The 12,394-nt window shown below is 40.1% G+C and overlaps 1 protein-coding gene across 1 annotated transcript; it reads left to right on the top strand.

The window, feature by feature from the left end:
• Positions 1 to 5,201: 5,201 nt before the first annotated feature.
• On the top strand, positions 5,202 to 9,063 carry LOC147880712 (pentatricopeptide repeat-containing protein At1g03540-like). Its single transcript, XM_087371330.1, has 2 exons — positions 5,202 to 8,389; positions 8,487 to 9,063. The coding sequence occupies exon 1, from the start codon at positions 5,280 to 5,282 to the stop codon at positions 8,097 to 8,099; it is 2,820 nt and encodes a 939-aa protein (XP_087227456.1). The 5' UTR covers positions 5,202 to 5,279; the 3' UTR covers positions 8,100 to 8,389; positions 8,487 to 9,063.
• Positions 9,064 to 12,394: the final 3,331 nt, after the last annotated feature.

The raw sequence follows: 12,394 nt of genomic DNA, 5'->3' as shown, positions 1-12,394 counted from the left end.
GATAACACAAATGTGGCAAAGGTGGTTGAAAAGAAACCCGTTTAGGGTGGGGGAAAAAGTTTATATATATATATATATATATTAAATGTCTCTTAATATTCTCAAGGAGGGAAAAAATAAAGAGCTCATATAAATGAGTGGAAAAGGGAAAGGGGGGCATTAGTTTTTCTAGAAAAACATGTAATTAATCTAAGCCATTAGATTAAAAACATTTTAAAATAGGGTAGAAGGCAAGGGAATACCCCTTAAAAAAGGGGGGGGGCATTAGTTTTAAAAATGTTAATAATTATTAGTAACCAAATTAGAAAAAGTGTGAGAGAGTAAATGGGACAAAGAAAGTGTGAAAGTGTGTATGTGTGTGTGTGTGAGAGAGAGAGAGAGTGAACTACAATATTTAATCAAAATTAATGTGTTTGTGTGTGTGTGTGTGTGTGTGTGTGTGTGTGTGTGTGTGTGTGTGAGGGCAGGGGCGTGAGGACCAATAATTTAGGGGTACAAATTCTGCCAAAGAAAGGGAGTTTGCGTGTATGGGTGTGTGTATGTGTGTGTGTGCATGTGTGTGTTTTTAAAGTATAGAAAATGTGTGTGTGTGTGTGTGTGTGTGTGTGTGTGTGTATGTGTGTGTGTGTGTGTGTGTGCGTGTGTGTGTGTGTGTCACGCGCTCAGGGGGGTCACTATGTATAAACCCTCTATATCACGTGCATTCAAGGTCTATTTCTAAAATCCCTTTTCTGTAAATTTTTCATTAATAAAATGTACCCCTTTTCTATACAAATCTGTAAATTTTTCCCAAAACTATTTTAAATAGTCCCTTATGTATATTTATTTCTGTAAATTTTAGAAAAAAAAAAATATCCTTCTGTTAAACTCACGTGATAGGGTTACATATGATGAGTGACCCCCCCGAGGTCACGCGTGTGCACATCTAAAATCCCAATCATCTCTTACAACTCTAAAATGGACATATTGTCCATTCCCTTAGACCAAAAGATCAAAACTCAATAGAGAAATAAACACCAAAATCCCACTAACTCCTTGTCTTTAGCTCACATTTAAATCAACATTCATATATCTCTCTCTAGTGAGACATCAACCATGGATCCTTACCTGTTTGACAAAAGGTCTTCCTTACAGTGACAAGAATGACTTTTTTATTAAAAGGCTCCTACAACATTTCTTATGTTCAACCATAAATTTGAAATCATTACTGAATTGCACGCCAACACTTAAGAGAACCTACCCCTAATCTTTAATTAGTGAGAAGCCTAAGTTTAGTGTACTAACCAAATTACATGGCTAGTACGTATTAATATAATAAACAAAGACATCTTTATAGCAAGACAAGGTAAACAATAATAAACTCATTGCCACATGTAGAACCTAAATATCGAATAAAGGCTTAAAGATGCAAAGATATGGACGATCCAATAATTAGGAGCGCTTGTCATTCTAGCTATGATCCTCCACATCACTACTTACATAATCAAATTTTAAAACCTAACTCTTACGAGCTACAAGCCACACAAAAGAATTTGGAATGAAAAATTTAACTACAAAGAAAGGGTATTTCTCCATTTGTACCTATCTATAAACTCTACATTAGCAAAACACACAAATTATAATCTAACAACTTAGCCTTAGCATAAACCTGAACCTATAGTGTAAATTTATATCTTTCATGTACTAGCATCAAAGTAAAGTCACCAAACATACTAGACCCACTACATGTCAATCATTAATACTTAACCGCAAAACTTAGAGCATAATTAGTCGAAGAAGGTAGAATTATATCTATTAATCATATGTCTTATCATCAAAAACAAACATATAATGACACAAATTTGGAAAACCACCCTCAAGTAGGAAGAGGTCTATTAGACCTTTCATAAGTAATAAATTAACCCTGGCATATGAAAAAGATCAAAATGAGGATACTGACATCAAAAATATAGAATAAGTAAAATTGACATCCATTTAATTCCAATCAAGAGGCTTACTTTAGAATAGCCTTGTCATACCACCTACCATCCACTAAAAATTAATCAACTCATCCCACACAAAGCAATTTAACAATATAGACCGCAAATGACTCTACTCACAATAAGATCAAAATAACCCACAAAGCCAACCAAAACCAATCTCTATGTATCAAAAAGTGGCATAGTAATATGTATATGGAATATGTTTTTGGAGCAATATAAAACATTCACAATAGATATCATGTGAAAATTATCAGTCGTTCACGTATTAAGGATGAAAGTTCGTTGAACTTTGCACAAATTCATAGGGTGGAGTCTGATCATTCACACCCTGTGACACACACTAGGTGATAATCTTTTGTAGTTGCATTGGAGTCTCCACATTTTTTCTACATACCATTTTGAAGTTATTAGTATCTTGGTATGCCCTTTCAATTTTGAAATTGTCTTGTGTGTGTGTGTGTGTGTGTGCGCATGAGCACATGCGTGCGTACATGCGCATGCGTGTGTGTAGTTTTTCTTGATTGTATTATTTTAAGTTCATAAGTGCATGTGTGTGATTGTGCATGTGCATGTGTGTGTGTACTTTTTCTTGCCACATATGTTTGGCTCTGCAGGAATCTATGCCTCATCTTGTTTGGCATTGCTCTCGTGATTTCTTAGAGTTCCTTGGGCAGCATTTGAGAACTAGATTTTCAAATGCTACTTTTAGGAAGTTCTTTTGGTGTTTTGTGATTCACCCACCAAGATAGGATTTTGATTTATTTTTCATGTGGATTTGCTACTACTGGACACTATGGACTCTATGGAAGGACAGAAATCAGCAATTTCTTTATGATTGTCTGCAAACTCATTACATAGATTCTGATGTATAGCTGTCATATAGTGAGATCTTCTACTGATGTAGTTTGGCTTATCCCATTTTTGGGATAGCTTCTCTGTAATATGAAGCATAAAATTTTTTCACCCCAAAAAAAATGTGTGTGTACTTTTTCTTGATTGTATTATTTCAAGATCATAACAACACTTGGATCTCCTTCATTAATAGGTCCTTTAATTACATTATCATATTTCTTAACCTTTGAGTATCTCCTTTATATGTTTAATTCTTTATTTCAATCTTTGTGCTCCAATGCATAGCTTGTTATTTTGTGGCAAAAACGTGAGAATCGGCTTATTTTTACAAAAAAGAGAGCCTTCTTCCTTTCATTCATATCTCATGATGGATGCTAGCATCCAATCTTTGATTGCAAGCTCTTGAAATACTACTTTGTAATGAGATTTACCAAAAACAATTCTTTGAAATATAGAATCAAAAGAAGTAGGTTAGTACGTAATGCATTTTGCAATATAGCCATCATGTGATAGAGCTCACACATGTGGATGATAATCTATGGAACCTTAAATGGATCCCTCCCCAAAAAGGGGGGGCTCAATTAGGTTAGGCAGCCTGGTCTAAATTTTAATATGAAAAAATAAAAGGGGCCCCTTAACATGCAAGAAGACGGCTCCCCCTACTACAAGAAATCCAAATATACTCATTAGACCACAATGAACACTAGCACATATCATAAAAGAAAACTTTGCCTTAGTTAAGCATTGGCTTCAATATAGAGACCTGAGAGAAAGCTAGCTAGATGCAAATTACATGATTATGTTGGGGCACGACTATTTTTGACAAAAAATTGAGGCCTCTTCCCCAACCATTACACCATTGACAAGAATTAAACCACAACAGAAAGAGGAGGACCTTTGGGGGGGGGGAAGCTACCTCTACCCATATCTATATCCACCTCTTACCTATCTATACCCTCCTCTCACCTTACATAATAAAACATTACCATGTTCAAGGCTGAGGAGTTCTTTGATACACCCTTTTTGACACCAATAGTAGATGAGCACAATAGGACAAGGAACCACACCAAAGTATACATGTAAGTGTCGCAATTCATAGGAGGGAATTAACTACTCATGCTAGTAAGGAAGGGGTAGAATTGTCATCGAAGATGGTTGAAGGTTGCATTAAAATGGGAGCCCAACACCTACCACTTGAGCCCTAGAATCTCCTTAAATGGATGGGTAAGACTAAGCCTACATACCTCATACTTAAAGGAAAAAAGCTAAAACCATTGTTTTTATTAGCACTGCCTCCGTAGAGGGAGTGCTATATTGAAGGGTAAATTTTGTGAATTTCCACGTGTTATTTATAAACAAATCAATTAGCATTGTTTTTATTAGCACTGATTCCTGAGAGGAGTGCTGTAAAATTTTGTGAATTTCCACGTGTTATTTTTAAACAAATTAATTTAAGTTGTGCATTTGACTTTGCCATCTATGGAGATCATCCTGCAAACTAATTTATTTCATATTGCCCTCTATGGAGATCATTCTACAAAAATTGCATTTTTTATAGCCCAACTCCATTTTAAAATCGTTTGCTCTCTCTTTTGTATCCGAATCCGAAAACACTTGGTTTACCACTATACTAAGGGCCTTTGCACATGGATGGGGCTAGCATGGGTTTAGGATGGGAATCTTTTTTGTCATCATTACTCCCATCCTAGACCAAGTGGCCTAGGATGGATTTAGAATGGGAGTAGCCACTTATTCTCCCATCGTGGACCATGGCCTCTAGACCTTGGCAACCAGAATGGGTTCCCCTTTTTAGGGATTCAAAAACATAGAAGGATGACATGTGTCCTTGTCCCCACGTGGTCCCCACCTCTTAAACAATTGAAATGATGCAATGTATCCTCTTCCACCTAAAGGCATCCCTAGTTCTTTTGTTAGCACATGGTGGGATGGGAATAGGATAGAAATATGCATGAGACCACCTTGGACCACCTTTTCCCATTCCCATCCTATGTCTTCCCATGTGCTAAGCCCCTAGGCAGTGCCCACACGGACTTGTGCACTCTTGTTTTGGGCACTGGGCATGAAACAAGGTGAATGATTATTCATAAGGCCTGTTGGAGATCCAAATAGCGAAAGAGGGCGGAGATTATGAGTTGAGAGAGCGAGAGAGAGAGAGAGAGAGAGAGAGAGAGAGAGAGAGAAGGTGGAGGAGAAAAATAGCAATAAAAAATCATGATTTTAAAAAACATTCTCCCCTGAAAATGTGGAGGAGAAAAATATCTAGAAAAAATCATGATTTTAAAAAATATTTTCGGGTTAGCCTTCACTTACCAACAACCATAGAGGTGAGAATGGTGCCCAATTGGTTTCATCCAAAAGCCTCGTATAATCGCTGAACAGAAGTTGTTTCTCGTGGTTTAAGATGCGCCCATTAACATCACACGTATGGCCCTATTCCTCTCATCGATATCCGGCATTCATCTTGCGATTGAGTCACCATCCTCAGACAGACGGCAAGCACACAGAGCACACGAGGGCAGGGCCCGAAGGTTATTGCCTGTCCCCTGGTGGATGAAAGACGTGGAGCTACACAGTAATTGGGCTTCTAACCAGGCGAATCTTGCACAACAGGATCTTATGCATACGTTAGATGGGCATCATCGGCTTAGAAATGAAGATTGCTGTCCTCAAAGCTTTAATGAGGAGGTCCTCGATCAGCTGGGTCCAGAGACAGATATTGCTACCTACGCCTCGCTTTTGCAGCATTGCACCCAAGCGAAGGCCCTGTCTTGGGGTAAATGTGTGCAAGAGCACATGACCATGCGTGGTTATGTAGGCAACATATTTTTGAATAATCTGCTCGTCCAAATGTACAGTAAGTGTGGAAGCCTTAGGTATGCAAGTGCTGTGTTTGACAAAATAGTGTATAGGAATTTGTACTCGTGGACGATTATGATTGCTGCATGTGCACAGAATGGGCACGGCAAGGAGGCCCTACAGCTGTTTGGTCAAATGCAGGGAGAAGGCTTCGAGCCAGACAAGATCACCTTCATCTGTGTTTTGGATGCGTGTGCCAATGTGGCAGTCCTAGAAGAGGGCCAAAAGATGCATGCTAGTATTCTGGGCAATGGATGGGAGTCCGATGTCTTTGTGGGAACAACCCTGGTAAATATGTATGGCAAGTGCAAGAGCCTGGATGATGCCAGGGCCGTGTTTGCAGAGATGCCATCTCGAAATGTGGTCGCATGGAACGCCATGATGGCAGCATGTGCCCAGAATGGGCACAAGGATGAGGCACTACATCTGTTGAGTAAAGTACAGGGAGAAGACTTCCAACCAAACAAGATCACCTTCGTCTGTGTGTTGGATGCGTGTGCCAATGTAACAGCTCTAGAAGACGGTCAAGAGCTGCATTCTACTCTCGCTGGTAATGGATGGGCATTTGATGTTGTTGTAGGGAATACCCTCGTCAATATGTATGGCAAGTGTGGGAGCCTGTATGATTCAAGGGCTGTGTTTGCTGAGATGCCACTCCGGGATGTAGTCTCTTGGAATGCCATGATGGCAGCATGTGCCCAGAACGCCCAACAGGGGCATGGCAATGAAACTTTACAACTATTTGGTCAAATGCAGGCAGAAGGCTTTGAGCCAGATAAGATTACCTTCATTTGCATTTTGGATGCTTGTGCCAAGGTGGCAGGCTTGCAACATGGTCAAGCCATGCATGCCATTGTTACTGGCAAAGGATGGGAGTCTGATGGTATTTTGGGGACAGCGCTCGTCAAAATGTATAGCAAGTGCGGAAGCCTGGATGATTCTATGACTGTGTTTACAGGAATACGACTGCGGGATGTGGTCTGTTTTAATGCCATAATCGCAGCATGTGCCCAGAGTGGGCACGGCAAGGAGTCCCTTCAACTGTTTGGTGGCCAAATGCAGGCAGAAGGGATTCAGCCAAACAAGATTACCTGCCTTTGCGTTTTGGATGCATGTGCCAGTCTGGCAGCGCTAGAAGAGGGTCGAGAGATGCATGCTAAGTTTGCTTGCAACGGATGGGAGTCGAATATTGTTGTGGGAAATGCCTTAATCAACATGTATGACAAGTGCCACAGCTTGGATGATGCAAGGGCTGTGTTTGCAGAGATGCCACTGCGGGATGTGGTCTCCTGGAGTGCCATGATGGCAGCGTGTACCCATAATGGATACAGCGAAGAAACCCTGCGACTGTTTGGTCAGATGCAGGCAGAAGGCTTCAAGCCAGACAAGGTCACCTTCATCTCTGTTTTGGATGCATGTGCTTGTGTTGCATCACTGAAAGAAGGTCGAGAGTTACATGCTGCTGTTGTGAGCAATGGATGGCAGTTGGACGTTGTTGTGGGGAATACTCTCCTCAATATGTATGGCAAGTGTGGGAGCCTGGATGATGCGAAGTCTGTGTTTGCAGAGTTGCCAATGTGGGATGTGGTCTCCTGGAATGCCATGATGGCAGGGTGTGCTCACAATGGGCTCGACAAGGAGGCCCTCCAGCTGTTTGGGAGAATGCAGGCAGAAGGCTGTGAGCCAGACAAGATCACCTTCATCTGTATGTTGGATATCTGTGCTAGTATGGCAGCCCTACATGAGGGTCGAGAGATCCATGCTACTGTTGCTGGGAATGGAGGGAGGTCGGATGTTGTTGTGGGGAATACTTTCATCCATATGTATGGCAAGTGCGGGTGCTTGGATGATGCAAGAGCTGTGTTCGCTGATATGCCGCTGCACGATGTAGTCTCCTGGAATGCTATGATGGCAGCGTGTGCCCAGCATGGGCATGGCAAAGAGACCTTACAATGGTTTGGTCAGATGGTGGCAGACGGGTTCAAGCCAAACAAGATCACCTTCATCTGTGCTCTCACTGCATGCAGTCATACAGGTCTGGTTGCTGATGGGAAGCGATACTTTGCCTCTATGATTAGAGACTATTGCACAACTCCCTCATTGGAGCATTACATGTGCATGGTTGATCTTCTTGGGAGAGGAGGATTATTGAAGGAGGCAGAGGACCTAATCCTCAGCATGCCTTTAGAACATGCTACTCCAGCATGGTTAAGCTTGCTTTCGTCATGCAGAATTCATAGTGATGTGGAGTGCGCTGTGCGTGCTGCAAATTTTGTTTTTGAGTTAGATCCAAGGACTGCTTCACCTTATCTATTGCTAGAAAAAATTGATACTAACGTAGGGAGGTCAGATAATGTAGCAAAGACGAGAAAGACAATGAGTGGATGATTGGTTCAAAGTGCCAGGTCACAGCTGTCTACAGTTTGAATGGAGTATTGAATGAATTTGATGTGATTGGCATCTCATCCTCAATGGAAGGAAATACATGCAGAGTTATGGAGGTTGGGTAAGGCATGGAGGGGCAGGATAGTTGCCTGACACTAAATTGACACTTCCTGGATGTGGACGAGGAAACTAAGAAGACAAGCTCCGCTACCACAGCAAGATTTTTGCCGTAGCTTTGGGAGTCGTTTCCACCAACCCAAGTTTACTTATTTTTTATGGCCAAGAACCTTGAGGTGAGCGCTGATTGCCATTGTGCAGCCAAATTCATATAGCTATTAACCAAAAAAACTTCTGATTCCATCACATTGAGCACAGAATATGTTCATGCAGGGGATTATTGGTGAGGCTGGAAGTCTTATGCTTGGTGTGTTCCAAGAGTCCCTTATAAGATAACTACAGTTGGAGCAGCGAGGGGGCTGCAACACATATGCAACCTGAAGGGATCCACATGGCCTGCCACAGAAGATCTTCGACATACCAGGGACTTTTGAGCAGTTCTGCAGCAGCAGCAGGTACAGTATGGCCAGCCAAGGGGGAAGAGCAACCCAACTATATGGCATCTCTTTTGTGTATGCTTTATTTAGCAAGTATGCAAGTCTTCTACTACCACTAGAGCATGAAGTAATACCTCCAAGCTTTAGTGTGAGCATGCGTGATGGAGTTTATGGTTTTCAACCTTACGAGTGACTATCATGAGATTGAAACTGCACTATGTTGTGGTTTTAGAGGATGAGTTTGGGCATGTGCCTGGACTCATCTAGGTATAGGTGTATGAAGATGCTTAGGGAAATATGGTACTCTGCAGCTTGTTAGAGCATGTTTGGAACTTGTGTACCAGTGTTGATGATAGATTACGAAACAAGTAGGTGGCAATGGAAGCAAGCTGGATGATTTTTAGGATTTTAGGTTCCCCCTTGGATGTGATTTATGATGTATGGTATTGAAAATAGTATGTGTATTTGTATAATTAATGGAATTATTGTAAAAATCCACTGAGCTAGTACGCTGGACTGTATGACTTTGACATATCTAGATGTACCAGAGTATAATATGGCTCAGGCCAGAACCGAAGAGAGTGTGTTAAATGGGTAGAATGAGACATGTCTTCTTGAAGAAGATCTTGGTGATCCACATATCTCAAGATTCCATGGTATCCTCAATCAAACAATTTAGAAAGTAAATTACATGTCAATTAAATGGAACGGGGAACTTTAAAGTAGAAACATAGACAATGAGAGACAGACAGTCGATAGGGTGCAAATGATGGCACATCCCTACACTAAGGTATTTCTACTTTTATTAAAAATAAAGGAGATACAAGACTCAAGGCCATGGACAAATTTCCCAAAATTGGATCTCCTATCCAAAGAAAAGCTAGAAAATGGAGATAGCATGTGGATTAGGTCATTGCACAATAAATACATATAGGTTTGAAACAAGCTACAACACTTCCGAAAATCAAATCATAATTTACTTTGCATACATGCTAGAGAAAGTAGGCTAGTTTTTTAAGAACCTAATCACTCAATGGAACATTTTCCCAAGTGAAGATCCAAATTGAAGCAACATTCGGATTTACTTCCGGATTGACACGTGCACAAGATGAACTCAAAAGAACCTTAAAATTAAATCATATGCTGATTTATTACCTTCAACAAATTGATTCACTACAAGACCATATCCTTCGTTTGAATTAATGGAAAAGAAAGAGACTTCCTAGGCCTAGTTAAGTCAGTTCAAGCACTAAGTTGGGGGATATTGAGAGGAGTCACCAGCCTTATCTAGTCCAACCACAAAGAAGGAATTTATAAGGATATCTATATCATTTTAACGGGTGGGACTAAGGGAAGGAACTTCTAGAGACCAGGTATGGATTTTTTTGGCATCCTATAAAACATGCCTTTAATTCTTAAGTTATTGACATGGTTTCATATTCCCAATTTTAAGGTTAGTAGCTATGGGGAGCCTTCCGTCAATAATTTCTTTCATTCAAGGCACAATTAGGATTTAAGGGGTTGGGCGGAATATGCTTGAGTCCTTCGGCCACTAGTTTACAGAGCACACATGCAAACCAAAGTTATCAATTTTTGTAGTAAAACTACTAAATTTTTCCGGATAACATGAGCAAGCCTCTAGTGGAGAAGAAGAAAAGATAGCAACATGTTTATATAAAAATCAGTTTAAGTTCGGGCAATATAACCAACCAAACCCAATGGATTGAATTCTTACCTAAAGAGTTGCCAAGAATTGAAATACCTACTTCCATGATGACCCCTTTGGGGGTAATGGTTCTAAAAATATGATTGATATATGAAAAAGGAGCAAATAATTTAGCTTTGACCTTTTGATACCTTTGCCATTAGGTAGAAAGACAATTTGTGTAACTTCTTGCAACATCAAATAGACTAATTAAGGGGCTTTTTGTTTGAAAAAGGTATTTTCCATTACTAAGTGCACAAGCATATGGAATTAAAAAATGTTTCCTAGGGACCTCTGGGGCATGCCATCATCCCAAGTAACATGCATTGTATGAGTCTGACCTCTTCTTTTACCAAATTAGTAAGATGAATGCCTTTCATATAGTGGAAAATCTTCCTATTTCAGAGGTGATATATCATTATCTCTTCTAGGATGGAGATCCCTCCACCAGCTCTTTTAATAAAGAAATCTAGTGAATCAATAGTGGGATATAAGACATTAGTTATGAATTTAAGATGAATCAAGATGATCTTTACTCCTTCATAGCATCCAAAGGAGGGTCGGCCAGTGCAAACCTTACTATCTTTAAGTTCTTTGAGTGCCATCATCTCAAATTCTCTGATATACATATGACTAATGTGGTATAGGGCAAGGTTTTGAGCTTTCTCAGTAAGCCATGTCTAGAACAGGGCTAGTTATATCATATGTTTCTTTCTAGGAAATAACGGTTCCAAGTGGTTGAGCCAAAACTAGATGCGCTAATCAAACCATAAAATACTTTGTTCACAGGCTTGGGCTTCCCCATGCATATTGGGTAGGTAAATGCACATTTTTGGTAAGGCCTTAACAAGTTCGAGATATTCTTGGTACACTACATATCATTTTCATCAACAATAAACTCCATTGTAACAGTTCCTTTTGTTATGTATAAATGCCAACAAGAGTAGGACAGTTGGTATTGTTGATGTCACTCATTTTGAATGGTTTGTCCTCGATAGGTACACTACTAAGAACCAGGCTATGTCTCACATGCATTCAAGGGGTATTTTAAAAACCCCTCACCTAAATTTTCCCCCTAATAAAATGAGTTGTCTTTACTTATGAACAAATTCTTTTCCTAAATTTGAATTACAAAGCGCGTCCTATTATTGTAATCCTATTAATTTTTTGCTAAAGTTGAATTTTTAAAACCCCTCATTTTGAATGCACGTGAGACGCTTACATTCAGCGAGGTGAACCTCATGAGAGTTTGTTTGCCTTGACGAACTCATCGTTGGGTAAGAATTCTATACCATTGAGAGCATTTATGTAGCATTCATCAAGTGCCAAAGGGGGTGAGTTGGCAATGAATAGCCAAGATTCAAAGGAAATGGGGGCACAAATGGATAAGTTACCTAACTTCCACATTTGGAGATTAACTAGGAAACAGTCCAACTCAGCTAGTTTAGGTGAAAGAAAAGGAAAGTTTTTTGCAATTCTGGTGAGAACATTAGGATGGAAGGAACTAGTTGAATTAGCCATGCTGGCCTGGAAGTCTTTTACTATATTAGCAACCTCCTTGTCATAAAAAAAAGTAGTGGTTGTTATTTCAGTAGGTGTAGCTATAGTAGAGGAGAAATATAATGGCTTTGCCACAGAAAGCCTAGAGAAATTAAAAAATACTAATCCTTCCTTGGTGGAGGACTCCATATCCTTAACATCCTATGCTAAAATGCTGCCAATCATATCCCTCTCATCCTTTGTGTGTATCTTTAGAAGTGATGAGGATCTTCACCTAGTCATTGAAACTAAGAACAACGTTGAGGGATTACGTTGTAGGCACATCAAAGGCCCTGAGAATAGTTGATTCATGCATGTACAATTGCAATTAACTCATCAGCAATGGGAAAAGGGCTTTAGTCCCCATACGAAGATGAGAGGTTGAGACAGTGTGTTGGCACCAATTCTACGCACGATAGGTGGACAGACATTGCGCGGAAAGCGGGTAAAGTGGGATTGACAATGTATGAAGTTTAAGATTGCTTATGATTTAGGTTCGT

This window comes from Dipteris shenzhenensis, chromosome 32 (genome assembly GCF_047967505.1).
Source record: "Dipteris shenzhenensis isolate YYH24624 ecotype China chromosome 32, Dip_SZ_1.0, whole genome shotgun sequence".
Taxonomy (NCBI): domain Eukaryota; kingdom Viridiplantae; phylum Streptophyta; class Polypodiopsida; order Gleicheniales; family Dipteridaceae; genus Dipteris; species Dipteris shenzhenensis.
The sequence above is the reverse complement of the archived record's forward strand: the minus strand, read 5'-3'. Positions and strand labels throughout refer to the sequence as shown.

Coding starts and splice junctions, on each gene's coding strand:
- LOC147880712 (XM_087371330.1), top strand. CDS start 5,280: ATGGCCCTATTCCTCTCATCGATATCCGGCATTCATCTTGCGATTGAG.